This window comes from Cavia porcellus, unplaced genomic scaffold, assembly GCF_034190915.1.
Source record: "Cavia porcellus strain 051 isolate PalLab524CR breed Dunkin Hartley unplaced genomic scaffold, mCavPor4.1 scaffold_16, whole genome shotgun sequence".
In the NCBI taxonomy this organism is placed as follows: Eukaryota; Metazoa; Chordata; class Mammalia; order Rodentia; family Caviidae; genus Cavia; species Cavia porcellus.
The window spans coordinates 8,142,532-8,170,117 of record NW_026947499.1 but is presented as its reverse complement, the minus strand read 5'-3'; the positions used below and the strand labels follow the sequence as shown (position 1 = coordinate 8,170,117).

At 52.9% G+C, this 27,586-nt stretch overlaps 1 protein-coding gene and 1 long non-coding RNA gene across 8 annotated transcripts in view; one reads left to right on the top strand and one right to left on the bottom strand.

Annotated features, from left to right (window-relative positions):
• The window catches only part of Kdm2b (lysine demethylase 2B), a 95,759-nt gene extending 71,700 nt beyond the window's left edge, over positions 1–24,059 (bottom strand). For 2 of the 5 annotated variants that reach the window (XM_013144801.3, XM_013144802.3), the window contains exons 1-5: positions 23,930–24,059; positions 22,537–22,681; positions 19,527–19,605; positions 18,219–18,265; positions 146–324 (exon numbers count right to left, since the gene is read on the bottom strand). In XM_013144801.3, the coding sequence (XP_013000255.1) occupies positions 146–324; positions 18,219–18,265; positions 19,527–19,605; positions 22,537–22,681; positions 23,930–24,001 (522 nt within the window). In that variant the 5' untranslated portion in view covers positions 24,002–24,059. Of the gene's footprint in view, positions 1–145; positions 325–18,218; positions 18,266–19,526; positions 19,606–22,536; positions 22,682–23,345; positions 23,609–23,746 lie in introns of those variants that run through there. The other 3 variants (XM_003462925.5, XM_063225587.1, XM_003462926.5) reach the window with 3 other exon arrangements.
• Positions 23,125–26,976, top strand: LOC106026011 (uncharacterized). 3 transcript variants are annotated; one of them, XR_010039614.1, is made up of 3 exons: positions 23,125–23,264; positions 24,760–24,964; positions 26,637–26,976. It is a non-coding gene; the product is annotated as an uncharacterized LOC106026011 (long non-coding RNA). The 3 variants fall into 3 exon arrangements; XR_010039615.1 differs by lacking the exon at positions 23,125–23,264 and adding an exon at positions 23,994–24,108; XR_001199628.3 differs by lacking the exon at positions 23,125–23,264 and having other exon boundaries at positions 24,415–24,964.
• The last annotated feature ends 610 nt before the right edge of the window (positions 26,977–27,586 follow it).

Sequence of the window (27,586 nt, the reverse complement as noted above, 5' to 3'; positions counted from 1 at the left end):
CCCAGGATCCTGCCCCCCCCCACCCCCAGGAGACCACAGCTCAGGTCAGCCAGCCGCCTAGCTCAAGGGACAGTCCAGCCAGAGCCGGGCCAGACAGGGAGACAGGCGGGCGGCAGGTGCCGGGCAGGGGCTGACTTCGGCCTACCACGGTGGGACGCTTGACCAGGTGCTCCAGCTTGGTGTGGCTGAACTCCAGGCTGATCACATTGTACAGCTTGTCCCGCTGCGCCTCGGGTGTCTCATAGTAGCGCACAAACTGGGACATGCTCATCTCCGTGCCCTTCTGGGTGTTCACGTCCATCACGTCCACCAGCCGCCGGCTCCCTGGGGCAGAATCCAAAGAAGATGCTCGCTCCGGCCAGCTTGGGGTTGCGGGCTCCACCAGGGTCCCCCACAAAGCGACGCCCATGCCCTCCACGGATTCCACGGTACCCCTGCACATCTGCCCACTGCCCTCCCTCGCCCTGTTGGTTTTCCTGGCCCTGATTTCCCTCTGTCCCATCTGTCCCCATCCACCTCTGGGGCAGTCAACCATCACCATTCTAGGAGGTGTCCTTGGTGGCTTCCTAAGGGGACTCTGGGCTCCCCAGCCACACTTGCTTGTCACACTGCCTGGGTAAGCTTTCTAAATGGCCCTGCCCACCACTCCCCCCTCTCCACACTGTATCCTTCTCCCCATGGCCCACTAAAAACTCCCCCAGCGTGGCTGGGGCCTTTCTGAGCAGTCACAGCACTAGGACAGGACGGGGCTCAGGGCTACAGAAAAACCGGCTGCTTAGAAGCCTCCTCCCTGGTCTGCGAAGCTGGCGAGGCTACTCGGCTTCCCTGAACCTCTCTGTGTCTTCACCCTGCTCCTCTGATCAGGCAGCCGGGAGGAGTAAACCACAGTACCATGGCGGGAATCCCTCACCCCAGCGCCCTCGCCATCCCTACAGACCACGCCTCCCTGTCTGTGCTTGGCTGCAAGCACGGGGAGGGCAGCCTGCTGTCGGGCAGGCCCACTCCATCTGAGCCCCTGGAACACAGCCCGGCAGGCACAGGGGCCGGCAGAGGCTTATGGGACGGATGCTCCAGAAGTGAACTCTGACGTCCCATCCCACACAGAGCAAATCACTTCAACGATGAAGGACGGCCGAACAGAAGACAGTGTGTCCCCGCTCGGCAAAGGCAACCTCTCTTCCACACCAGGGGGGAGGACTCTGCACCAGCTCGGTCCAGCATGGTGGCACACAGCTGTAATGGCAGCACTCAGGAGGCTGAGGCAGGAAGACTGCTGCACCACCTACCGAGGCCCTGCTCAAAACAAACAAAGCTACCACCTAGAACTGAGCCTCTCACCACGTCCCTGAGAGCAGGTGACTGGAACCTTCAGGGCCACCTAACCCTAACCACCCCCAAGGAACCCTCGATGCTCCTGGGGCTCTGCTGGCTCATCTGTGAAATGGGAACGCCAGCGTCTCGGCCAAGGGGAAGGACCAGCACGCAAGAAGAAACACTTTGAGCAGGAAAAAACGACACATGAAGCCAACTGCCAAGCTGGGGGTGACGCATGGAAGAGCTGGCACCTTCTGGTGTTACACTCAAACCGAGCACGGCGACCGCCATGGGAAATGCCATCTGGTCTGGAAAGACCCCAGCTCTCCGTTAGCTCGGTGCAAACCCATGGTGCCTGGAGACTCAGAAGCACCAAATAAACAGCAATGACAAAAAAGCAGGGGGACCCTTATTCACAGTGACCCCGAGAGGTCATGGGGGCAGAAACTGGGGTCAGCCAGCGCCAGTCCCAGGGCCAACCCGGCCCGGTGTATAAGTGCAAAGGTGGAAATCCAAAGGGAAAACCACACGCAGTCCCAGTGCGCAGGAAAGGCCAGGTTCCCTGGTTTCCAAGCAGGGACTCGGTGCAAAGCCTGAAATGTTTACCCCCGGCGCTTTACAGAGAAAGTCTTCAAGTCTTTGGGGACACACAGCTCTTATTAACCCTCGCAGCTCACATGGACGGGGAGAGGCAGGGTGGCTCCCGCTGCAGCCGCTCTGGGTAAAGAGCCCGCTTTATGACGGGCCAGAGTCAATATTTGTTGAATAAATAAACACAGTGCCTTTTACATGGCAGCACTGAATAAGGAAAGTAATAAAGTCACCCCTGAAGTGTGTAAGACAACATGGGGTTCCCGTCTTTTGGCTTCAAGTGGGTTTTTTTTCATTTCATTGTTTTGGGGGTACTGGGGACTGAACCCCAAGGCCTTTGTGCTGAGCTACAGTCCCCTCCCCTTTCATGACTGAAACCACAATCCCTAGGGATCAAATGAAAGAAATGAGTAATTTAAAAACATGGTGAGAGTCGCTGGGCATGGTGGCACACGCCTGTAATCGCAGCACTTAGGAGGCCGAGGCAGGAGGATCCCCACCAATAGGAAGAAGATCTAGTGAAGAACACCTAAGAATTTCAGAGCAATTACTCAACCGTTTATAAACTACAAAATCCAAAAAGGGGGAGATCCTGCCAAAAATTATCTGTGCCTTGTAATAAACATTATTTATAATGGAAAAGCCAAAATTGTTTTGTCACCTACAAAGGAAAAGAAAAAATGTTAGGATCTTTCTGGCAGAAAATACAGAAGCCTTCACACTTGTACATGCCATCTTGGCGCCACGGGGAACACAGCCGTCTCCACGGCCCTCCTGCTGCGGTCTATGTGCTGCTGCAGCCCGCACCGCGGCCCCTTTCTTCTTCTTTATTTTGAGATAGGGTCTCATTGCTCTAGGAGGGAGAACTCTGCACATAGTATAAAGAGAAACTGGTGCTTGGACCCCAGTGAGGCGCAGAGCTGGGATTTGGGTTTTGTTTGCTTTCTTTTCTTTTTTGAGACAGGGTCTCCCTGTGTATATAGCCCAGGCTGGCTTGGAACTCATGGTGATCCTCCCGCCTCAGTCTGGAGCTGGGATTTGAAGTCAAGTCAATCAAATCCCAGAACTGGCGCTTATCTGCCCCTGCAACACTGCAGGTGCAGACCCTGTGCTAGGTGGGGCTCCTCTAAAGGGCCCCAGTTTGAGTGGCCGCTCCCTGCCCTGCCCTGAGTCCTGGGAAGGGGGCAGCAGACGGGGTTTGCGCAGGGAGGTGCAGCTCCACCAGGGGGCATCTGAAGCCTTGCCCGAAACCCCTGGCCTGCTCTGGGCAACGCGGGACCACCTTACCGGGTCAGGAATAAGTGGACTTTCCTGGGGGCTCGGAGAGGCCAGTCTGGCCCAGAGCCCTCCGTGACAGCTGCGCACCCCTCCACACCCGGGCCAGCCTTGCAAAGGCCCACTGGCCTGCCCAGCCATGCTCAAGGTCAAGGCCACGAGGGTTTGCTGGGGCAGGAGATGGAACAGAGCACAGCTTCAAAATCTAAGCTCCCTGGGTCCTGCAAGCCAGCAGCGCACTCCGAGCTCAGCGGTCCCTGCAAGCACCACTCAGAGGTTACGCTAAGACTGTGGGTTCGAATCCCAGCTGCACTTCTGGCCTGTTAGCGCTCCTGTAAAATGCAGGGGCAAAAGTCTGCACACATGCTATGCTGACATCTTTTTTTTCCCTCTCTTTGAAATATAATGAATGTGGGAAAAAAAAAAAAAAAAAAAAGCTTTTTTTTTTTTTTTTTGAGACAGAATCTCCCTATGTAATCCAGGCTAGCCTTGAACTCAGTACAGAGCCCAGGCTGACCTCAAATTTATGGTGATCTTCCTGCCTCGGCCTTCTGAGTGCTGGGGCTAGGGGTGTTACCCACCATGCCCAGCCCAGCTCCTTTTTATTTTTTTATTTTGTGACAGAGTCTCACTAAATTGCTAAATTATCCTGACTGGGCTCAAATATTTGATCCTTCCAACCCTTTTAAAAAATTTCACTTTGAGACACTGTCTCCAAATCGTCCAGGGCAGCCTCAGATTTGTAATCCTTCATGGGTATGGAGGCACACACCTGGAAGGCCAGCCTGGGCTACATAATGAGTTCGAAACCAGCTGTTCCACAAAGCAATACCCTGTCTTAAAAAAAAGGAGCAAGAGAACACACTTCAAAGGATGAAAATAAATTTTAAAGCAGTCCATTCAAACAGCCGTTGGTGGGGGCAGTGAGGCGCTGGCAGAGGCACCAAACGCAGCACTGCCCTCTTGCTCCGGAGGAGCTAAGGGTTGGTACACAAAGCACTTTCCCCATGCTTGTAAATCCGAAATTAGAAGACTGCATGGACTTTCACTTTCAGAACGGTTCTGACTCATCAACCTGATTCTCAAAACTGCAGACATAGATACAAACCAGGTTAGTGGTGTTATAAACCGAGCACTTGAGAGGCTGAGGCAGGAGGATTTGCCAGCCTGTTCAAGACCAGCCTGTACTACACTGTGACACTCTCTGTCTCAGAAACAAAAAACAAAAAACAAAAAAAAAAAAAAAAGGAAAGCAAGCAAGCAAATAAATCAAGAAACCAATGCACAATAAATGATATTTTAGGCCAGGCGTGGTGGCACATGCCTATAATTCCAGCACTTGGGAAGCTGAGGCAGGAGGATCGATGTTAGTTCAACGCTAGCCTGAGCTATAAAGTGAGTTCTAGGCCAACCTGAACTGCATAGTGAAAGCCTGTCTCAGAAAGACAAAAAACAAGAGAGAGAGAGACACACACACATTTGGCTACCCCACAATGGTAGATCATTCATTTCACTGATATTCTATAAAGCTGGGATTATGATGTCAATTTAAATAGAACCCTAATCAAAGAAGACTACAATAAAGATTTGAAAAACCACAGCCCAAATCCCAAAACCCAGTCTTGGCAACTTAACATGATCGGTTTCAAAAAAATAAAGCAAAAGGAACTGGGGGTAGCTCAGGGGCAGAGCACTGGCCTGGCGTGCTCGGCACTTGGAACCCAATCCTACCATCATTTGAAGAAAAAAGCCCGCCCAAGGCCAAGCTTCAGCTCAGCGGTGGCTGGCAAGTGCGAGGTCATGAGTTCAATCGACTGTACCCCCCAAAAAACAAAAAAAAGTCCTCCTAAAACAGGTAAGTGTGCTGGCTTTCATCAGTGTAGATCATGCATGCCTGTGATATACACCTAACACATATATACAAATAAACATGCAGCCACTAATATAGAATATATACATATTACATATATGTACACTCAGAATTAAATATCATGTATTCACTTATTCATGGTTACTACATAGCAATGTAGAAATTACTGCTTTTGTTTCTGCTTTTTTTTTTTGAAAGATCAGGCTGTCCTTGAACTCACTATGTAGCCCAGGCTGGCCTTGAATTTATGGTAATCTTCCTGCTTCAGCCTCCCAAATGCTGAGGTTAAAGCATGCAAATTACTGATATTTTAAAACATACAGGATAGGGAAACACCTCAGAGGGGTGGATTTGTGCTTAGCATGCCCACAGCCCTGGCTTTGACCCCAACACCAAAATAAAACAAAATACTTAGCACCTTCTTTATAGAACATGTATACACAGGTAACCAGAGGTAAAATTTGGGTAAAATGTGCTTTCAAATAAATGTATAGCACTTGCCCGGTGTGAGACTCTTCATGCAACACTTACATACACGCACTTAATCCTGTGTGAAAACTCCTCCCACAAGCAAGTAAATAGTAATCCACAGGTTATTTTCAATCACAGCCCCAGTATGGACAAAAACAGAGCATCCAGAGTCCAGGGACACAGCTCCGTCACACAGTTCCTGCCTGGCAAGCATGAGGTCCTGAGTTCAGTTTCTGGTGCCCCACCAAAAAAAAAAAAACAACAAAAAAGGAGCATCCAGATTTCACTGGTCATTCAAGTATTTATAAGTCCAATAGAAAATGATGAGTATTCTGTGAGAAAGAGACACAAGCTTTAAAATAGTTCGAAGCCAGTGTGGTGGTGCTCACCTATAATCCCAGCACTCGGGAGGCAGAGGCAGGAGGATCACCATGGGTTTGAGGCCAGTCTGGGACACACAGTGAGTTCAAGGCCAGCCTGAACTACATAGCAGGACTTGTCTCCAGAAAAAAAGAAAGAGAGAGAGAGAGACAGAGAGAGAGAGAGACAGAGAGAGAGACAGAGAGAGAGACAGACAGAGACAGAGACCCCAGGGGTTTAGCTCAGTGGTATAAGTGCCTGCCTGGCAAGCTTGAGTTCAATCCCTGGGGACACCCCCCAAAAAAGAGAGACAGAAAGAAAGATAAAGTCATGTTTGCTGTTCTTCCCAGTACTAGAGATAAACAGCTAGCATTTGATCTCCAGTACCAAAAACTAAAATAAAATAATCATTTTGATGTCATCATTTAGTTAAAAAGATGAAAACTACAAAATTATTCCTTGCCACCATAAAAGTACTACTTACTTTTAAAAAATTACTTATTTTGTATCATCAAGGTATCAAAAAAGCAAATCTAGTGGGGGGAGGCTTTAATAATAACAAAAACTAAGTAAATACAAATTTAGATTAAAACCAGAGGCTGGGGATTTAGCTCAGTGGCACAAGCACCTGTCTGGCAAGCACGAGATTGTGAGTTCAATTCCTGGTACCCGAAAAATAAATAAATAAAAATAAAACACAGTGTGGGCTCCTCCCCTTTTTGCTTCTCTTTAAAAAAAAAAAAAAACAAACGTGTGACAGTGTGACATTCCCCAACCCATGGAAAATGCTGGGTGTTTCCATCTCCAGCACAAAAGTACACTGAATGCAGTGCACCACCACAGAGGGTGCTAGGTGGACCTGGCTCTCCCGGTCCACTCTCTCCTGCGGGGGGTGCTGGGAGGGAACCACACGCCCCAGGCACAGGGTCAGGTCCTACAGCCTGGCGTCCCTCGAGGTCACCGTGTTTGGGAGCAGAGTCTCTGCAGCTACCATCAAGCTGGAGGCGGGCGGGCCCTGGACCTGGGACGGTGTCCTGTAACATACGGAACTCGGGGCAGGAACACAGAGCTGATACCAAGGAAGACGCACCCCACCCAGAAAACACCTCACTGTCCGGAGCAGACAGGAGCTGCACCCTGGACCTCCCCGTGGGGAGGCCCACGCTTACATTGGGGAGGCCAACCAGGTGCCCCAGCCCCCCATCACGACCTCAGAGCTCCCGTGCTCCCTTGATGCCCTCTTCCTGCGGCCCCAGAGCCACTGGCCACTGCAGCTGGGAGGCTGGCCACCAGGCAGAGGTCCGCCAGTGATAGAGGAGGCAGGGTTTGGGGTGGCTGAAGTCACACGTTCCTTCTTGGGCCCACAGCAAGGTAGCCACTGAGGCCACGGAGCAGAGTCAGGAGCTGAGGGCTGAGGTCCCTGGTGTGCCGGGGTTGGAGCCAGGGGACAGGGAGGGCAGGGGAAGGAAAGTGGGTTCAGGGGACCCCAGGGAAACAAACACCAGGAACTCCCCAGTACAGCGCATCGTGGGCTTTGGACTCCGACCTGGGTCAGGGCCGGCTCTAAGCACAACTTGGAGAGGCGACTCAGGCTCCACCGAGGAGTGACAAAGTGTGACGGAATGGCAGTGCAGTGGCTGCAGTGAAGATGTTGTGGCACCAGGACAGAGCCAGAAGGTCTCCTGGCGGAAGGACACGGCGGGGATGGGGTCTCTAGGGGACTCAGGCAGGAACAGAGACAGGGGCGGGGGAGACGCTTGCCGCTGGTCACCCAGCACATCCAACAACCAATTTAAGGGCCACCGAGCAGGAGCGAGGAGCGTGCTCTGTGACTGCCCGCACCGGCAGAACCCAGGGCAGGGAATTCTGCCTGTCAAATCCGACTCCTAAAGGACACAGGCCGGGAGTGGTGGTGCACTCTGTCATCCCAGCACTCAGGAGGCTGAGGCAGGAGGATCATTGTGAGTTTGAGACCAGCCTGGGCCACAAAGTGAGCTCAAGGCCAGCCTGAACTGCATAGAGAGACCCCGTCTCAAAGAGACAGAAAATAAATGAAGGACCCAAAATGTACAAGACTTCTCCATCAGCCACACTCCGGCTCTGGTGACTACAGGAAGGTGTGATCTCGGGACTATGCTGGGCCCAGGGGCACGGCCCAGGCTTGTCACGCTTCCCATCCACACCCCTTACTGCTGGAAACTCTCAGACCCGGGTGCGGCCCAGTGACCAGCGCCTGCCTTCTGTGCGCAAGGCCCTGGTCTGATGCCCAGCAAGGAAAACAGACCCAGCACAGCCCAGCTGTGAAACTCACTGAAGGGGCCGGTAGCCCCGCGGCACAGCACCTGGCTGGCAAGCAAGCGGTCCTGAGTTCCAGTCCTGAACCCAAAAAAAGACTCCCTTAACCTGTCCAGACTCGCAAGACCTTTAACACTGGTGTCTGTAATGGCTTCGTCACTAAGCCCTCCAGGACTAAGGCCGATGCAGCCAGACCAAAAGGGAAAGGGACACCTTCCCCCCAGTACTCACATGTGGGTTCTTTTTTCTTTCTTTCTTTCTTTTTGGTCTGAGACAGGGTCTCGCTATGCAGTTCAGGCTGGCCTTGCACTCACTTTGTAGCCCAGGCTGGTCTCGAACTCCCAACGATCCTCCTGCCTCAGCCTCCTGAGTGCTGGGATTATAGGCGTGCTCCACCGTGCCCAGCCATGCCAAGAGTCCTGGCCTGAGCAGCAACCCCAGATCCACTTCTACACCTCAGGGATCTCAAGGGCAGACATAGAAAGACGTTTTATGCCTGTTTTTCTTTTTCTTTTGCCAAAGAACTCTCCCGGAACAGAAGTTTTGACAGTGAGATCCATAAGTAAAAACAAACAGCTCAGGCTTGGGGGCAGAGGCAGGGAGGGTGCTCTGCATTCAGACCAGAGGCCAAGAGTTCTCATAGAGACCCACCGGGTTAGGGCACTCCTAGGTCCTTTCTTAGGACAACACATTGACTTCTGGTTTGGTTCCTGGACACTCGGATCATCGTGAATCCATCTGTGCAAATAAAGGGAAGTTGCAGGAGAAGAGAGGAGGACTTGAGACCAGCCAGAGCGGGCCCTGGGCACAGGACGGGCCTGCCAGTCCCTGCCTGGACCCCACAACCAAGAATTAGTGGTTTAAGATGGGTGTGGAGACAGAGGCCTGTAACCCAGCACTCTGGGAGGCTGAGGCAGGAGGATCACAAATTCAAACCCAGCCCAGGCAATTTAGCAACCTGACGAGATCCTATCTCAAAATAAATAAGGACAGGGATGTCGCCTAGTGCAGTTCCATCCGCAATACCCCCCCCCCACACACACACGAAGAAACTAAAGATTAAATAATTAAAATTAAATTTTAAAAAACAAAGACGATGCATCTCCATCTGATCTGCCTCCATGGTGAAGAGCAGCAGGGCCCAAGGGCTTAGTGCTGCCAGAGGGAGGTATCCCGGAGGGACTTGGGGATAGGCAGGCACCAGGGAGAGGTCTACAGCAACAGCTCACAGGGCTCTGGTTCTGCCCATCCCACGCAGCAGTATTGACAGCAAGGGCGACGGCCACAGATTCAAATCCTGCTCCTTCCTGCCATTTCTGAAACTCTCACAGTGAAGCAAGAGGCCACGAGCTTAGGTTTTCTACACCTGTATCTTCTGGCCCATAGCTTTTTTTATTGCTTATTTATTTACTTATTCATTTTTGGAGACAGGGTCTTGCTATGTAGCTCAGGCTGCCCTCGATTTCGGCATGCAGCCCAGGCTGGTCTTGAACTGGAGATCCTCCTGCCTCGGCCTCCCAAGTGCCAGGATTCCCACCACACTCAGCTGTGGGGTTGGGTTTTGCTTTGTTTATGGTTCTGGGAATTAAAGACAGTGCCTTTTCACTATGCTGTATGACCAATCTTTTTTATTATAATTTTTCTCTTTTTTTTGGTGTCAGGGATTGGCACTCACGACCTCAAGTTTGCCAGGCAGACGCTTATGCTGCTGAGCTAAACCCCCGGCCGATAATTTTTCATTTTGAGACAACAGTCTTGCTAAGTCACTAAGTTGCCCAGACTGGGCTCAAATTTGCAAACCTCCTGCCTCTGCCTCCCAGGGTACTGGGATCACAGCCGTGCCCCTACCATACCTATAAACAGGGTTTTATATAGATCAGACAGAATAATATAGAAGTCGACACTGGCTCATAAAATCTCAGTAAATGACAGCTAAGGCTAGGACAAGACTTGGGATGATCCAACTTAGCAAATTCTTAACTTTGCAACAACCGTCTAGAAGCACAACCGCACTGGGGCCCACGTATTAGTCCTCTCTTCTGATCTTTCCCAGGCAGCACGGGGCTCTCCTGAGGCCCCAGGCAGTGGTGAGCCGGCCATCCGCCCGGTCCTCAGGGTTCACAGCCTGCACCCCACTCCGTGTGGCTGCCAGTAGCTAGCAGGGGAACGCAGATCTGGGGGAAGGGGATCAAGGAGGAGTCTGGGAGGTGGAGGAGGAGAGGACCGAGAACCCTCCCCCACCCCACCCGGCCCCCACCCCGGCTGCTGAGCCTGGGCCTGCGCCCTGCCCGCACACACTGTTGCTTTGCTGTGCTGCAGTGCATCTCAGGGCCCCCGCCTGCCTGCTTCTCCGCACCCACATCGCGGGTGGCCAGAAGCAAATGTGCACACCCACGCCGCTGGGGTGTACAGACACCAGCCTCCCAAGCAATGAAATGCAAACCCACACTCGAACCAGATGTGCCAGGAGCAATGCAAGTCATTTCTCCCCAGCCCTCAGTTCGCCCATCTGTGAACTGGGGAAGCAGGACTAAAGGACTCCCGAGTCGTTCCTGAATTTACAATTGGAAAAAAGATTGGGTACGGTGGCACATGGTATATGAGCCCAGCGTACTCAGGAGGCTGAGGCAGGAGCGTGGCAAGTTCAAGCCCTGCATGAAGAACTTACTGATTTACAGGGATCCTGCCTCAAAATAAGCAGTAATAAATTTAAAAATGGCTTGCCAATAATCCCAGGACTAGGGAGGCTGAGGCAGGAAGACTGTTGTGAGTTCGAAATAACTTGAGCTACAAAGTGAGCTCAAGGCCAGCCTGAACTGCATAGTGAGAACCTGTCTGAAAAGACAAAAAATGAACAGAAGCCGGGGGGAGAACCAGAAGGATCACAAGTTTGAGCCCACCCTCTACAACTGGGGAGCAGTCTCAGCTGCATTTAATCCTGTCCTCATGCTGTGGAGCTGGTTTTTGGTTTTTGTTTGAGAAGGGACCTGCTTTGTAGTTCAGACTGACCCTGAACTCCTATGTCTCAGGCTGGCCTCAAACTCTCAGTGATCCTCCTGTCTCAGGCTCCCAAGTACTGGGATGACAGGCATGCACCAACATGCCTGGCCAATTCTCTACCATTTAGCACTTTAATAATAATAATAAAAGAATTAGCAGTTTACTGAGATCTTGTCTTAAAATTTAAATGGGTTGGGGATACTGCTCAATGCCAAGGCACTGGGTCCAATCCCCAGCTCCTTAAAGAAAAAAAAAAAAAAAAATAGAAGGAAAGAAGTACAAACACCGGCTTTTGGCAACCTCCATCCTAATCCCCGATTCAGGCAGAGTCAACAATAGACACTGCATGCACTGGGTGACAGATGGCAGGGAAACGGGACAGTCACAGCCTCCGATCCTTCCCCAGACTACACATCCGCTACAAATGGAAAAGGTGCTGCGGACCCAGCTCATGCGCACAGCCTGGACAAAGGGGTCCCGCGGCCCCACAAATGCAGCCAGGGCTGGCCTGTGCAGTGGTGTCACCCGGTGAGAGGGCTCGTTGGCTTGCGGCCTTCCTGCCCAGTGTATGGGACTTGGCCCGAATCCCAGGGCAGCCAAGGGCCATCTGCAAGGCAATTGGACCGGTCACTGCGAACATCACTGAGAAAATAACAAAGGACAGACAGGGACAGACGGGTTCAGCAGAGGGATCGCAGCCGGTGCTCCAGGACATTTGGTGCTGCCCCAGACAGAGGCCACCGACCGTGAGGGGCGCCATAGGAGGGAAATGCTGTGTCTGGGGGCGGGGATGGAGCGCAGGGGAGCACGCCCGCCGCTCTGGACACAGTGCACGATCCACCTACTCACACAGCACTGACGCAGGTACCCACAGCTAGTGCTCCAGAGGTGATGCCTGCAGCCACCGGCCGCCAGGACAGCGAGCAACGGCCCCTCGCAGATGGCGAACGTGACCGTTATTGTGTGACTTTCTTTTTAGGCAGGATTTCACTATAAGGTTCAGGCTGGCCTTGAACTAGCCCACTCTGGCTTCAAACTCCCAGAGATCCTCCTGCCTCAGCCTCGAGAGTGCTGGGATTACAGGCCTGTGTGATTCTTAGCTCTACTGTGTGATTTTTTGCAATATTTTTCATAGCTTTAATTTTTTTCCCTCCTTCTGGAGGCTGAACACAGGACCTTCACGCTGAGCTACCTTCCCATCCTCCCATCCCACCCCACTTTTTTTCTTCCTAGGCAAAATCTCACTAAGTCTCTAAATTGCCCAATTTGGGCTTTCAATTTTGATCCTCCTGCCTCGGCCTCCAGAGTGCTGGGATTACTGGCATATGCACCACACCTGGCGTAAATTTTATTTAATACAAGGTGGATTTGTTGTGTTATATCACAGTAAATCGAAATATATTTTTAAAATGCAGGGCATGGTGGAACATCCCTATAATCCCAGAACTCAGAAGGCTGAGGCAGGAGAATCATTGAGAATTTGAGGCCATCTTGGCCTACGAAGTCAGTTCAAGGTCAGGCTGAATGACACAACAAGACCGTATCTCAAAAATAAAATAAACAGACAGATAGGTAGAAACACTGGGCACAGGCAGGGCTCTGAGTTCAAGTCTCCGTACCAAAAAAAAAAAAAAAAAACTGGGCATGGCAGCACACACTTGTAATCTCAGTATTCTAGGAGGCTGAGGCAGAAGGATCACCAGATCAAGCTTAGCTGGGCAACACAGTAAACAAGCAAGATCTTGTCCCAAAAACTAAAGATGACTGGAGTTACAGCTTCATGTGAAGGCCCCAGGTTCAACCCCCGGTACACATAAACAAACAAATAAGAAAAGACCTGATCAAACATTTACAAAGAGGCTACCCAAACACCCACGATGTGGAACTGAATTAATCAGTCATTAATGAAATGTAAACTATAACCACAGCGAGATTCAGCTTGGTGGCCACCAGCCTGGGAATAAGAATAAAACCACTGACTCCTGGGGAGGACAGAGACAATGATTTGATACAATCGACTAAAACCAAACACACACACACACACACACACACACACACACACACACACACAGACCCAACCCCAGGGCATCTTTAGCTCAAGGGTTGCCATCCAAAATGTCCCGCAAAACTTGGGCTTTGTAGACACCGACAGAATCATGAGGGCTCCACCATACCGATGAGGTCACCCCAGAGCCCACAGCCCACGCTCTCAGGGGGTGGGGCACAGCAGGGGGCTGTAGGGCCTGTGCCTCTGCAGGGTGTGTCCTATCCCTGGCCCCTTCCTCTCCGGCTCTGTCCCCCTCTCTCTGCTCCCTGGCTGCCATCACCCGGCCACATCCTTCCCTGCTGTTTCCGCCTAGGAGCCAGCCAACCACGGACTGAACCCTCTGAAACCATGAGCCAAGCAAACCATTCCTCCTTCAGCTGTTTGGTCCCAACAATGCAAAGGTGAATACACAGATGCTCCCCGAAACCAGGTCCTGGAATGTTCACAGCAGCAGTCTCCACAGAGCCTCAGCTGACAGCCACCCAGGCGTCCACCACAGTGGAACGAATAAACCGTCAGGTACTCACAAACGGGAAGCCAAACAGCAGTGAAGGTAACCCGCAGAGTCACCTCACAAACCTGACGATGCCCCTCAGGAGCGCAAAGCTGGGTGAAAGAAGCTAAAACCAAAAGCGGACTTCCTTCTGGTCTGACTGCAGTGGCACCAAGTCAGAAAATGGGCAAAACTCACCCACGTGTAAGGTGAGCACAGCATTTTGGGGCTGGATGGGGTGCTGGTTACCCCAATGTGTCCTACAGGGCCATACACGTCCATACGTGCACCTACCTATACGTATGTCACGCTTCAACAAAATGAGGTTTAATAAGCATAATATTATCAAATAAAAAAAACTGGTTTTTTGGGGGGGGCTATAGGAGATCAAACTCATGACCTCGTGTTTGCCTGGCAGGCACTTGTGCCACTGAGCTAAACTCCAGGCTTCTTCTGTTCCTTTTTAAAATTTTCTTCTTGTTTGTTTGTTTTTGAGACCTGGTCTCACTTTGTAGTTCAGGCTGAGCTCACAATGTAGCCCAGGTGCTACATTGAACTTCTGGTAATTCTTGAACTTCTGGTAATTCTCCTGCCTCAGCCTCCTGAACGCTAGGATAATAGGTGTGCACCGCCGTGTCCCCCAGAGCTCCCGATTTATGTCGCTCATTGCCTCTGTTACCCAGCAGCCTTGAGGTGTCACTGCCCCGGCACCGGATTGTGCCAGGCAGATCAGCACCAATCACTTGGGGGGGGGGTGGAGTCCGGGGAGGAGGACCCCAGACTGGTGGGGACAAGAGGGGACACCTGCCCAGAAACAAGGCTGCAACAGAAAGCAAGGGGGGCAAGGACGGGGCAATGACAGACCTCCTGGAGTCACTCTGGGGCATCCAGACTTGCTACATAAGCCAATGAATCCTGTTCGGTCAGCTTCAGCCAGCCTGGGCGACATTTGTCACTCCTGTCATGTATGACAAATGTGCCTATCACCGCCTCAGAAGCCTGAGCAGACTGGGAGAGGAAAGCGGGCATTGTCATTCCCAGCCTCGCTGCGGCCACCAGCGTCCCCGGCCACGCCAGGGCTCACCTGACTCTCTGGAGCATTCATTATTTATCAGACACCTGATCGTCACAGAAATGAGCAAGAGATGTGTGGCAGGCTTACTGTCCCTGCTGTCCCTGCCGTCCGAGCCCATTCTGGGAAAGAGACAAAAAACGAGCCTCCAGGGAAGAACAGGCAGCCTGGACAGACCCAGAGCACAACAAAACCACAAAAGCCTCAAAAAGGAGCTCAGAAGGGCCAGGCAGGCAAGGCGACCAAGGAAAGTGGTACGCCAGGCACAGTGGCACACACTGTAATCCCGCCTACCCTGGAGGCTGAAGCAGGAGAATCCCAAGTTCAAGGCCAGCCTGGACAACTTAGCAACAGTTGACTCAAAATAAAATAAAAAAGGCTGGAGACCTGGCCCAACACTCCCTTGGGTTCAATCTTCAGTGCAAGAAAAAGAAAAGGAGAAGAAAGGGAAGGAGAAAGGGAGTAAGGAAGAGCGCAGCGTTGCCTGCCACCAGATCTGAGACCCCGGCCTTAATGCTCTCTGGTAAACGACTCTCACTCCTTTGACATTCAGCCACCATAACAAATAACACCGAGTCATTTCCTGAGCACTCCTCGTTTGGCACAATGCTAAGCATACACTCGCTCATTTCTTACACTATAACCCTTCCTTGAGGTGGATTCTGTTATCAGCCCATTGGACAGATGAAGAAACTGAGGCACAGATGGGGTTAAACAGCCAGCTCAAAACTAGGCAGAGAGGAAAGCAAGGACGTCCAAAAGCCAGGCCGGGCTGGAGGTAGCAGGCCCAGCCTCCCTGCACAAGCTGGATTAAGAGGCCCCATCCCCTCTCTACCCCTGCTGGACAATGGGTCCCCTTCTGCAGGGACATTCACTTTCTTCATAATCTCTAGAATCTAGATTTAAGAAGCAATCGGTGTGCTATTATTTCTTAAGCACATTGATTTCTTGTCGAGTTAACTGAGATCCTTCTGTCTCTGCTGTCGGGGTCAGCATGCCCCTCCCCCCAGTACCGGTGCCCATGCTTCTGTGCCACTTATTCTGCCCAGATCATCAGACACCCCCTGGGCAGCTGCCTTCATCCTCCACACATGCCCCAGAGTGGGCTTTACAAACTTTTGATTCCGTTCCGGTCCACCAGCATAACCATCGTCAAAATCACCGACAGAAAGTGGCAGGTGGTAGGCAGCTACTTGGGAGGCTGAGGCAGGAGGATCACCTTAGCCCAGGAATTCAAAGTCAACCTGGGCAACACATTAAGATCCAATTTTCAGGGCTCCAGGGATTTGCTCAGTGGCTCAAGCGCTTGCCTGGTAAGCGTGAGGTCACGAGTTTGATCCTTGGTACAAAAGTAAGCAGCACAGCTGCTGTGGGGAAAGTTAAACCTGATCGCAGTGCTCCAGTTTGAGAGTGGCCCTCCGAGATGCCCTGTTACAGCTTTAACCCCTACACCTGGCTGCATCAGGAGGCGGGGCCGGGTGGGAGGGGCCCGGGTCATGGGCGCAGATTCCTCACCGTGGCCCAACCTGTTTCTTGCAGCACTGGATGGGTTACCACCCAGCAGGCTGGGCCTCCTCCGGGCTCCCCTCACCTATTTCTGCCCTGAGCTGATGGAAGTCAAGGTAGGTGCCTGCCGGAAACCAGGCAGCTGTCAGCACTGGGCTCTTAATTTCCTAACCCCAAAACCATGACCCAAACAAACCTCTTTTCTTTGTTAACTAGTTGGTTTTAGATATCCTGTTATAGTGACTCAGTCCTTCCACTCCATGCAGACCCACATGAAGGGAAACTGTACATTCACACGGAAAGTTGTACAGAGATCATTGCTGCATTGTTCATAACAACCGAAGAGCAAAACAACTAAACTGTCCACTCACGGGTGAATGGGTAACAACATGTGGGCCGCCTACCCGGTGGAACATTCCTCAGTCATTAGGACGCGCTCAGTGGTACCCTGACACATGCTACAACATGGGGCAACCTTGAAAACGTGCCAAGTGAAAGCTAGACGCAAGCAGTCAAGTATTATTGACTTATATCTGATGCTTATATCTGACGCTCAGAGTAGGCAAGTCTGATGAGGGGGAAAGCAGATTCGTGGTCAGAAGGAGAGGAGCCGTGGAAGGGTACAGGGTTCACTTTTGAGATGACAGAAGTGGTCTGCGGGGCTGGAGGTTTAGCTGAGCGGCATAAGCGCCTGCCTTGCAAGCAGGCAGTCGTGAGTTCGATCCCCGGTACCGATAAAAAGGAAAAAGACAAAAAAAAAAAAGAAGTGGTCTGTAACTAGGGTTGATGCTTATACAACAGTAGGTGTGTACTAAAAACCAATGAACTGTCCATTTGAAGGTGGTTCCGAGGGTGATTTTATGGTACACGAATTTTATCTCAACTTAAAAGATGTGTCTGGGCATGGTGGCACATATGTCACCCCAGCTCCTTTGGAGGCTAAGGCAGGAAGATCAGAGGTTCATGGGCAACTTGGTGAAACCAGTCTCCAGATAAAATTTCAAAAACAAAACGGCTGGGGGGTAGCATGCTTGCCCAGCATTCCTGAAGGTTCCTTCCCCATTACTGCAAAAATAAAGTGTCCTTCTTCCATAAGGAAATAATCAAATCATCAAATCACACAGTAACTCTGTCACCCTACCTTAATCTCCCCACTATACTAAGAGTCAAAGCCAAACCCTCTCCAGAGCCTGAAGGGCCCTACTGGCCTGGCCCTTAGGCCTCTGCCACCTCCCCTAGTGATCCCCCCATCACCTTCTCCAGCCTCCCCGACCCCATGCCCTAGGGAGCCTTTGCACCCACTGAGCTATCAGCAAATACGTCCTTTCTCCCAACCTAGAGGGCAGGGACCCTGTCTGCCAGATTCCCTGTCCACCCTGTAGGCAAGAAGTGATCTTGGGGAAGGGGTGGATTTATTGAACAACTTCCGGTACAATCTGAAATGCCACCTGCCACCTGGTCAGAAGTGGGGATCACTAAGTCATGTGCCACATGACAGGTGCTCAGGGAGCTCAGGCCCCACCCCAGGCCTGTCCAAAATCCTAAGAAAATCATAGCCTGAAAAGTCTTTTAAAGGTCACAGAGCACCCAGGGTTCACCCAGCAACCTACAAACAAACACAGAAGAGGGAGTTGAGATTGCGTGGCTGACACCCAAGCTGGCAGCCGCACTCCAGGTCAGCCTCATAAAACCGTACCAGCTCTCGGCAACAGCTTCCTAGGACTTTGCAACCTGACCTGTCCTCCAGAGCCCACAATGACGGCGAAACGGTTGCAACTCACACCTGCTCCTGTCCCCTCCCATGGGCAACTTCCTTTCAAGGGCAGGGAAAAGTCTCGAGGGGTGGAGGGTACAGGGTCCACTTTCCAGATGAACCTCTCTGTCCCTTTCCCTCTGGGAGCCTCGCACAGAGCCAGCTACTCACCCACAAGGAGCTTGACGTCCCGAACTGTGAAATCGGGGTCGGGCATCCTGGAGAGAGACAGAAGCACAGACACCGGTGAGCAGCCAGGGACAAGAGGCCGGCTCCTCCCTGGGCCAGGGGAAGCCACTCTTCCCCGCTCTCCACTGGGGAAGCCGAAAGGAGACAACACAGAGGAAAGGCGGGAAGGGGCGCCTTGAGAGGGTCACCCCAGCACCACAGAGCCCCTTCCCCACCCCAAGAGGCAAAAAAAAAAAGCCTAAAAGTCTGCACAGGACAAGACATCGCCATCCATCCCAAGTCCATTGGGAAGGCTGACGTGTGAGGTGGAGGGCCAAACACCTGCTTTCGTTAGCGTTAGGGCGGGCAGCCTCTGTGCGGCCGGTTCTCCCCTAGAAAATACCCTCCACACCAAGGTGCATACGTGGGAGGAACTGCTTTCAGTTCCCAGAGAAAAAAGGACACGCACCCCACAGTTCCATGGATTTGCTAACACTGCCTGCAAAGACCCAGGGAATGGTGTTAATTAACAAAGATGCTGAAGGTTAAATTCCTACTCCTCATCTGTAGCAGAAGTTGGAGAGAAGCAGCCTGGATGACACCATGCTCCTCCCCACTGCCCAACCTCTGTCAAGGGTGGAACCTGTTCTTCCAGCCTGCCTCGGTCTCTTCCCTACCCTGCAAACGCCTGGCACACAAGTCCTCCCCAAGGGCCCACTTCCCACACGGGGTGGCTCTGAAAAAAATGTGTATCCAAACTGGGCATAGTGGCCCACTCCTATAGTCCCAGCTCTCGGGAGGCTGAGGCAGGAGGACTGTTGTGAGTTTGAGACTTGCCTGGGCTACAAAGTGAGCCCAAGACCAGCCTGAACTGCATAGTGAGACCTTGTCTCAAAACAACAAAAAAAAAGAAAGAAAGAAAGAAAGAAAGAAAGGAAAAAAAAAAAAAAAAGAAAATGCATATCCAGGCCCCAGCTCAGGTCCTGCCTCAGTTTCCCAGTGTGAGTTTAGGAGGTGAAGAGAGCTAATCTTCTCAGCAGGAGGTTGCTGCATGAACTCAGGGTCCATGGGGTGCAGGGAATCAGGGAAGCCATCCCTGCTTAAGCACCCTAAATCCTCACTATCCGAATTCCTGCAAAAGACACCCCTTCCTTTGGTCAGGCCCAGACCTGGGAGACGCTATTACCAGATCACGGGAAAAGGTCCCGTGCAGTGACCGGCGGTGGAAAGAGCACAGAAGAAATCCTTGCCAGTCTATCAGCGTGTTAGGGAGGAAGGCAGGAGAAGAAGCATTGAGTTCCAACAACTTACTTAATTCCTAGTCCGTCCTTTTCTCGAAATACCAGGGGTACCCTGAGAGCTTCTCTCTGTACGTACTCATAGTTGAAATCTGTTTGGATATTTGAATTAAAACAAGTTGGTTAAGCAAATGAACCACGATCTACTGGAAGAGAAATGACAAAGGAAGGGGCAGGGGTCTGCTACACACAGACGCTGGCTCCACGGCCAAGAGTTTCCAGGAAAAGGACAGGGCGCAAAGCCCACGAGAGGCCAGGCCCACAGCTGGCTCCTCTGCCTGCTCAGCCATTCTCCGCGTGCCCCACGGGTCCAAACTTGTCAATGAACAGCCCAAGGCCGGCCAGGGTTGGGGAGGAGGCTCAGAAGGAGGCCCATGCTGCAAAGAGCCCAGCTATCACTGGGAGAGAAGGGGGACAGACAGACAAATGCATCGTGGGCTTAGCTCGGAGAGCAAAGGGACCACAGAACTGAAGGACGCCACCTGGCAGGATCTGAAGCCCCAGAGGAGGTTGGGAGGAGCACTCTCGATGCAGCTGAACATCAGTGAAAATCTTATTGTAATATCCTGCATGCAAAAGGGGAGGGGGGAAGCCGGTTTCCCTGGAAACTGTGTATTTGGTGCCAAAATAACTGGGGAACTGGGCACAGCTTTGTTGTCTTCGGAGTGAAATTCTGCTGGGGCATCACAGGACTCACTGGGACTGGATAACCAAGAGGGATGCTCCCCAGGTGGGCTGCACAAAGGGGCACAAGAAAGCCCAAAGAAAAGTCCACAGGGTAGACTTCCGCCCAGGGCTGCCCTGGTGCAGACCCTAAATCCTTCCCCAGATCCCTGGAGAACGCAGGAGGCCCTGGACTAACTGCTGTCCCCAGCCAGTAGATCTGCCCCAATGCTACCTGTGACCAGGGAGGTAAAAGTGGCTGATAGGTCCTCCTGTGCCCCAAACGCTTGAGGGACTAGAGCAACCCTCAAGGACACAAGCCCTCCCTGGCTGGTCAGAAGGGGGAGAGAGGAGTCCCTGGGCTACTGAAGCGTCTGCCCCTGAGAAATGGTTCCCCAGGGCAGCCTTGGGGGAGGAGGTGGCCCAGGCAACTGGCTCAGAAGAGAGAGAACAAAACCAACGCCCCGGGAAAGCCCTGACCTCGGCGGCTCCCATCCCCAGGGGCTCGCGGTGAATGGGGATTCCTAAGGATTTAAAGGAAAGGAAGTTTAAGAAGCTGCTATTTTGAATCCACGCTAAGGGCTTCTTGGGTTTCTCAGCTCCTCCCTTGAGTTTTGGGGCCAGAGCCTTTGAAAGGAACCAGGACAGCAGCTTTAAGGATGCCCTTTAGAACTCTTGCTCTCTGGTAACCTTCCCTAGCTACACCCCAGAGCCAGCCCCCAACTCCCCAGTCCCAGCTTCAGCTTCCTTAAATGACCCTGAAAATTAAAAAAAAAAAAAAAAAAAATCTGAAATCCGCGGCTGAGGATTCCAGACAAATAATTAGGAAGTTTGCATATTATTTTCTCATAGGCTCTGCCAAACAACTTAGAAACATGTAGAGTGGGGGGGGGGGGCTGAAATCCAATTCATGTGGAGGAAATTTAAATGCAGTTGGGATTGGCACCCTGCTCTTGGGCTGGGCAGGCTGAGAAAAATGTCTTCCCTCCCCCCACTCAGGGGAGAATTGCTCCCCCCAACCCACCCGAGCACAGTGCCCCAGGAGGCAACCAGTACAAAAGAGAAACTTCAAAAATGCAAAGCCGGGAAGGTGGCTTGGGGGCTAACCCATGGCCCCAGCCACTCAACCAGAACCTGGAGGAGGGAGGCGCATGCCCAGCTGTCAGCTCACCCTGGAGGAAAGGGCTTTCCGAGGGGGATGGGGAATGCACAAAATGGACACTGAGTAACTGAAACTCCAACATCTGAGGGGAAAGGAAACGACCCCCACACCCCAGGAAGCGACCCCCACACCCCAGGAAGCAAAAGCAGCCAGGAGGGGCAAAAGCATCTCCACAGCTCCAACGGCATCTTCCAGGTTGGGCTCCAGGACCATGCTAAATCCCAGGCTGAGGTCAGGGCTCTGGAAGACACAGACCTAAGCAGGAGCAACACCTCAACATTTGCAGGGCACCCCAGCCACTCTGCTAGTAGAAGAACCAGAGAGAAACCCGGGTCCTGCAGGTGGCTCTCCCAAACTCCTCTCCACTGGCAGAGCCGCGGAGACCCAGGACCTCAGGCCTAGGAGAAATCCCAGATTTCTCAGAGAGGCGTCCCAGAGAGGCGTCCGATCCTTGCCTTCAGACTGTCCGGGGCCAGGTATCTCACCCTTAAGCCCAAGGAAAAGTCACCCCATATCCCCAACTGCCTGCCTCAAGCTGTCAGGGCTGCAGCCAAGAGGCCTCAGGCTTCCGCGGGGTTCCAGGCCAACAACCAACAACGAAGCGCAAGCAACCAGCCAGTCCCTGCTCAACCTGGCGGGGCCCATGAGGCGACTGGGCTCACCAGACCCCAGGCCTGCAAGATGCGTAACCCAATAACCTGACGACCCCGCCATCACCAGTTTCCAACTGGAAGGGCTCGGCAGAACAGGGACTTGAGAGGCTTCAAGCCTGGGGTCCTCAGCCCCGACATCCCAAGGGTATCCTAGGGGCACCCCAACAGCCATCGCTGCCAGGCAGCTGCACTTCAGCCAGCGCAGGGAGCGCGACGGGCTGGGAACGGGGAGGACGCGGCGCTCGCACCCTCCCTCATCGAGTGTCCGTCCCCAGGTCCCCCTGTGTCCGCAGCCCCCAGGTTCTGTCCATCCCGGGGCTGGTGGTGGGTGCAGGCCGGGCCTAGGCCCGTGCACGGTCCCCTTCCCGCCTGCCCTCCTCCCTCGCCACCCCCCTCCCACCCCCCCAGTGCTCGGCCTCTTTCGTCACCGGATCCCCTGGAATGGGGGACGCGGGCGCGAAATACGAACCCAGCCACCGGCAGCTCCCTCCCCACGTGCGCGCGGCCCGCGGCGCGCAGGGCGGCCCGGGGAGGGGGCGCCTCACCTTTGCCCTCCATGGCGTGCACGAAGTCCCCCTGGTACAGCTGGCTGCGCAGCTTCTCCTCCAGGCTGAAGCCGCGGACGCTGACGATCTCCTCCACGTCCGACAAGTCCTCGTTCTCGTCGTATCTCTGGCGGTCAATCGGACGCTGCGGGGACCCAACCAGAGAGCCCGGGACATTACTGAGGGGACTGGGGGTCGCCAGTGACCATGGGCCCGGCACGAACAGGTGCAGGAGCCGCGCCCCCCCCCTGCACCCCACCAGTGCAATCTGAGCAACTTTGCGCAAATGCCAAAGATGCTAAAAAGCAGGACAAGGAGAAGGGGCCCGCGCCCCGAGGGTCCGGCGGCGCCCTACACGAAGCACACCCCTCCTGCGTCTCTGGAAGCCACGGCAGGGGCACCGAGGGGCTCTCCTTGGCCCCCACCCCGGGACGTGCTAAGCTTTGCCCACCCAGCTGGGACCCTGCTTATGTAACCCGCGAAGGGGGCTCCGGGCACCAGCCGGCGGGGCAGATGTAGGCCCCGGGAGCAGCCGCAGCGGCGCCGGGCTCGGCGCTAGCAGCAGCCCCGCCAGCCGCGGCGGCAGAGCCGAGAAGCCGGAACCGGGGGCCAGCGGCATCGCGGAGGCTGGAGCCGCCCCCGAGCCACCGGAGGGGCTGGAAGGCTGAATCGGACGCGCTGAGAGCCCAGCCGCCCCCGCCGCCCGCCCGCCAGTTCACGAGGAGAAGGTGAGGGGAGGAGGTCGGGGCTCGGGAGGGGAGAGGCAGACGGCCCGCCACAAAGCTCCCAGCGGAGACCCCAAAACGCACCAGCAGCTGCCTCATCTCCCCACGAGCGCGCGCGCACACTCACTTCCTAAGGAGACTCCCCCACCACTCCCCGCATCCCCTGCCTCCTCCCTCCGCCGCCCGGCGCCCGGCCCCGCAGCCCCCGGAATCCGGGCGAACCCCGAGCCCGCTCAGCCCCCCTCCACGCCTTTCCGCGCTACCACCTCCCCACTTAAGTGTCTGAGACTCTAAGCCTCACAAGGGACTGGCGGAGTAAGCTGCTTGCTTCCTTTTGCATGCAATTTATTATTTTTTTTCCGGTCCTCTTGCAAAATACAGGAAAAAAAAAAGAAAGAAAAGGCAGCAAGAAACAACCAAAAAAAATAGATCTATCGTATACCAGATACAGATTTGGGAAAAAAAAAAAAAAAAAAGCTACACACCAATCTTCTTCCAGAGTCTTTCTCTGCCTCCATTTTTTTAGGAGAGTTCACCAATTAATTGTCAACACCCCTGCCCCCTGCATTTTGGCGGAGTGGGGGAGGAGGGAAGAGCAAAGAAAACAAACCAAAAAAATAAATAAATACAGCAAGCCAGAGCCGAGATCTACAAAGTTTTGCACCAACACTTAGGCAGATCCGTTTGCAAAGTCCTAGGAAACCATTTTCAGCAGTTGGGGGGGGAGGCGTCGACGTCATAATCCCCGGAACGTAAACATTGTTGCCGATCGCGCTCGGAGCCCGCGGCCGGGCGGGGGGAGGCACTCGGCCCCGGGAAGGGGGCCTGGGGGCGGTGGCCAGAGGAGGTGTGGGGCCGGGAGGGAGCTCGGGAGGCACCGGGCGCCGTTAGCGCCCTGGCATCGCTGTTTTGTTGTCGGGTCACGAGTGCGCCCCTGCACGCAGGCGCCGCCGCCGCCCGGGAGTTGTGTGCAGAGCTGACTTTTGGAGGGCTGAGTTGCCGGCGGCGGGCGCATCCCGGCGATGGCGGGGCAGCAGGGAGAGGAGGAGGAGGGGGTGGGGAGGGAGGTGCAGATTTGCACGGCTGGCCTCAGCGGGAGGCGCGGAAATGCAAGCCGAGCTCGCTGGCGAGAAAGCCCTCGGGGCCTGGCACCCCCCAAAACGACCCCCCACCTCAGCCCGTGCCCCTTTATCCAACGGCTCTTCTTTTTCCATGCACTCGCTGACCTGCGTTGGCGACCCAAATACAAAGCCTTTTGCTATATAATATTTTTTTTCTTTTCTACTTGGTGTCTTTTGGAGGGGGAGGGGCGAGCCTGTCCAGATCCCTATTTGCGAAGCTGCCATCTGGAAGGGGCATTCGAGGGGCCAGAAGCAAATTAGCGCAGCTCCATATCTGGATGGGCTGCATAACTTTTAAGCTCCCTGAACTAAAAGATAATTGGGACACACGCACACACAGGTACAGGAAATACGGCCAGACCAAAGCTTTTTTTCAGACCGCAGCTGACCGGAAGCCGCTGCCCCTCCATTCATTCATTCTGCTCGCCTCGGTGGAGTCCTTTAACAGGCAACAAACCCTGAAGCACAAGTTGGACTTTTGTAAAGATCTGCGTTCTTCGGGAGGAAGAAGTTGATGTTCTGGAAGAAAATACCCACAGAATGTACCCGGCGTCTCCTAACGCAGCTGCCAGCCAGCCAAAGGTAAGCCCTTTGGACTCTGTATAGTCGGACGAGGGGGTGAAGTTTTCCGGGAGGGGACTAGAAACTTTGGGTGCACCTTGATTTGATCTTGTACAGCTTGTTAATGGAGGTATAGGCACCCTTCCTGCGCATATGGCATGTCACCAACGGCCAATGCTTCCCTGCCCTGCCATCCCGGCCTGTGCACCAGTCGGGTCCACCTCACTTCTAAGAAAAGCTGACCCTGAATTTCCTCTAGCCCAACTCCTGTGCCGTGCAAGGCCCGACATTTTAGGAGCAAAGCTCTTTTTTTTTTTTTTTTTTTAATGTCTTTTTCCTTATCGGTACCAGGGAGCGAACTCCCAACTTCTGCTTGCAAGACAGGCGCTTATGCCGCTGAGCTAAATCCCCAGCCCCGAGCAAAGCTCTTGATAAAATGACACAGCCTGCCAGGTGAGGTGGTGTGCCTGAAATCCCAGCACATGGGAGGCTGAGGCAGGAGGATCTTTGCAAGTTCGAGATCAGCCTGGGTTACTAAGTAAGCTCAAGGCCAACCTGAACTGCATATCCAGACCTTGCCTCAAAAAGACAAAAAAACATAAAATAAAGATGACACGGCATAAGGGCCACAATAAGATCATCATACATTCAGGGCCGGGGATTTAGCAAAGTGATTCAAGGGCTTACCTGTTAAGTGTGAGTTTGTGAGTGCGATCCCCAATACCAAAAAAAAAAAAAAAAAAAAATTGGTCCACATAGGCAGGGTTAGCATGGTTTTTGCAGTATTGGGGACTGAATTGAGGGAATATGGATTCACCCTAGCTTTTTTTTCCTTTTTTTTTTTTTTTTTTTTTTTTGTATTTTTACCGGTACCGGGGATTGAACACAACCACAGGCTTGCAAGGCAGGCACTTATGCCACTGAGCTAAATCTCCAGCCCCTCTTTTTTTTTTTTTTTTTTTAAGATTGGGATCTTACCCCAACCATTCTAAAAAAACATTTGGGGCGCCAGGGATTTAGCTTAGTGGCATAAGTGCCTGCCTTGCAAGCACAGGTCACCAGTTTGATCCCTGGTATCAAAAAAAAAAAAAAGTTTTGGGTTTTGTTTTTCTTTTTGTTTTGGTGTGATACTGGGAATTTAATGCAGGGCCTTTGCCCTGAGAAACATCCTCAGCTTTTTTTTTTTTTTTTTTTTAAATAGAGCCTCACTAAATTACCCAGACTGAGCTTGAATTTGCAGTCCTCCTGCCTCAGCTTCCCAGACTCCTGGGGTTTCAACCATGCATCAATACACTGGGCCTGTCCTCAAATAACGTTAATCCTCCTGCTTTAGCTTCCCAAGTAGCAGGGATTACAAGTGCCTGCCACCTCACCCAATCTAGCATGGCATTTTATTTTTGCTGTTAGCCCTGTGGGCTAGTTGGAGGGGGTCACACTGCAGATTGGGAGACTGAGGTCCTGAGAAGTCAAGCATCTGTGTGTTTATTCTGTCTTGTCCCTTCTATGTGAGCAACCAGACAGATGTGGGGAGGAAGTGGCTTCACTGACCCAGATCAGATGTAAACCATATATGTCACCCATAAGAGATGACGTCACCTTTGCTCACCTTAAAATTTCCCTTCATATCACCTGTGATCTTTTCCCCTCTTCCGGAAGGCGACTTTTTGAAGTTTGTTTTAATCCATGTTCACAGGCTGTAAAAACCTTAAGTAAAAATGAAGCTGACAGACACCAAGATTTGTCTCCGAAGTCACCTACGCTGACCTCGCTGTGGCCAGAGCAGCCCTTAGCGCCGGCAAGGACCCCTTCAGAGAACCCCATCCTGTTGCTCCCTTTTGCAAGCCAGGAAACTGGGACTGAAAAGACAGAGCCACTAGCTCACCCCAGGTCACACAGCTTTGCAAGTGGGGCTGCTGCCCGGCCTCACCACTGTCCCTACTCCCACAGAATGAAGTGAACTGCTCAAGGAGGATCCTGGGCTGCGGGGTGGGAAAAAGCAAGTGAAGCTGAATAAAGCAAAACTGGGAAATGCAGTGCTTGGTCTTCATCTGCTCACAACCCCCGTGGAGCTTCTGGGTCCCCCCAGAAGCTGGCGGTCTTGGCAAGAGTTCTAGCAGCAGCCACCTGAGTGTGAAAACAGGCCCATATATCACCTCGATGGGGAGTTCCTGGCTGTCAGAGCAGGAAGGCTTGACTAGGCACCTAATTTAATCCCCGCCCTTTACAAACCTCCAGGAAACTGCAAACCTGAGAAAAAGAATGGGCCGGCCAGGGTTTGTTCCCCCTTTGACTCCCCTAGAATGCCTAACCCTGCCTCCACTCTAAGTGGTCACTCAATAAACGTTGGGCTCTTGATGGATCACCTTCCCTAGCATATTTGCATTTTCCCTTTATCAGTAATTGGCAGATGAAAGGCTTTGTGCTCCCGGTTAAAAGAATTCCAAGCATTCGTGCAAAGTGGGGGAGGGGGTTATTTTGGGCCAAAGGAAGAAGGGCCCAGACCCTTGAGCTCCTGCTCAACTGCGTGTCCCAGGGAGCTGGGAGCAGCCAGAGGCTGAAGGTGCTTATGCACCAGATGAACTCCTTATTTATTCATGTATTTATTTATCTTGTGGTAGGAAAACACCAGGCCAGTTGTTTGGG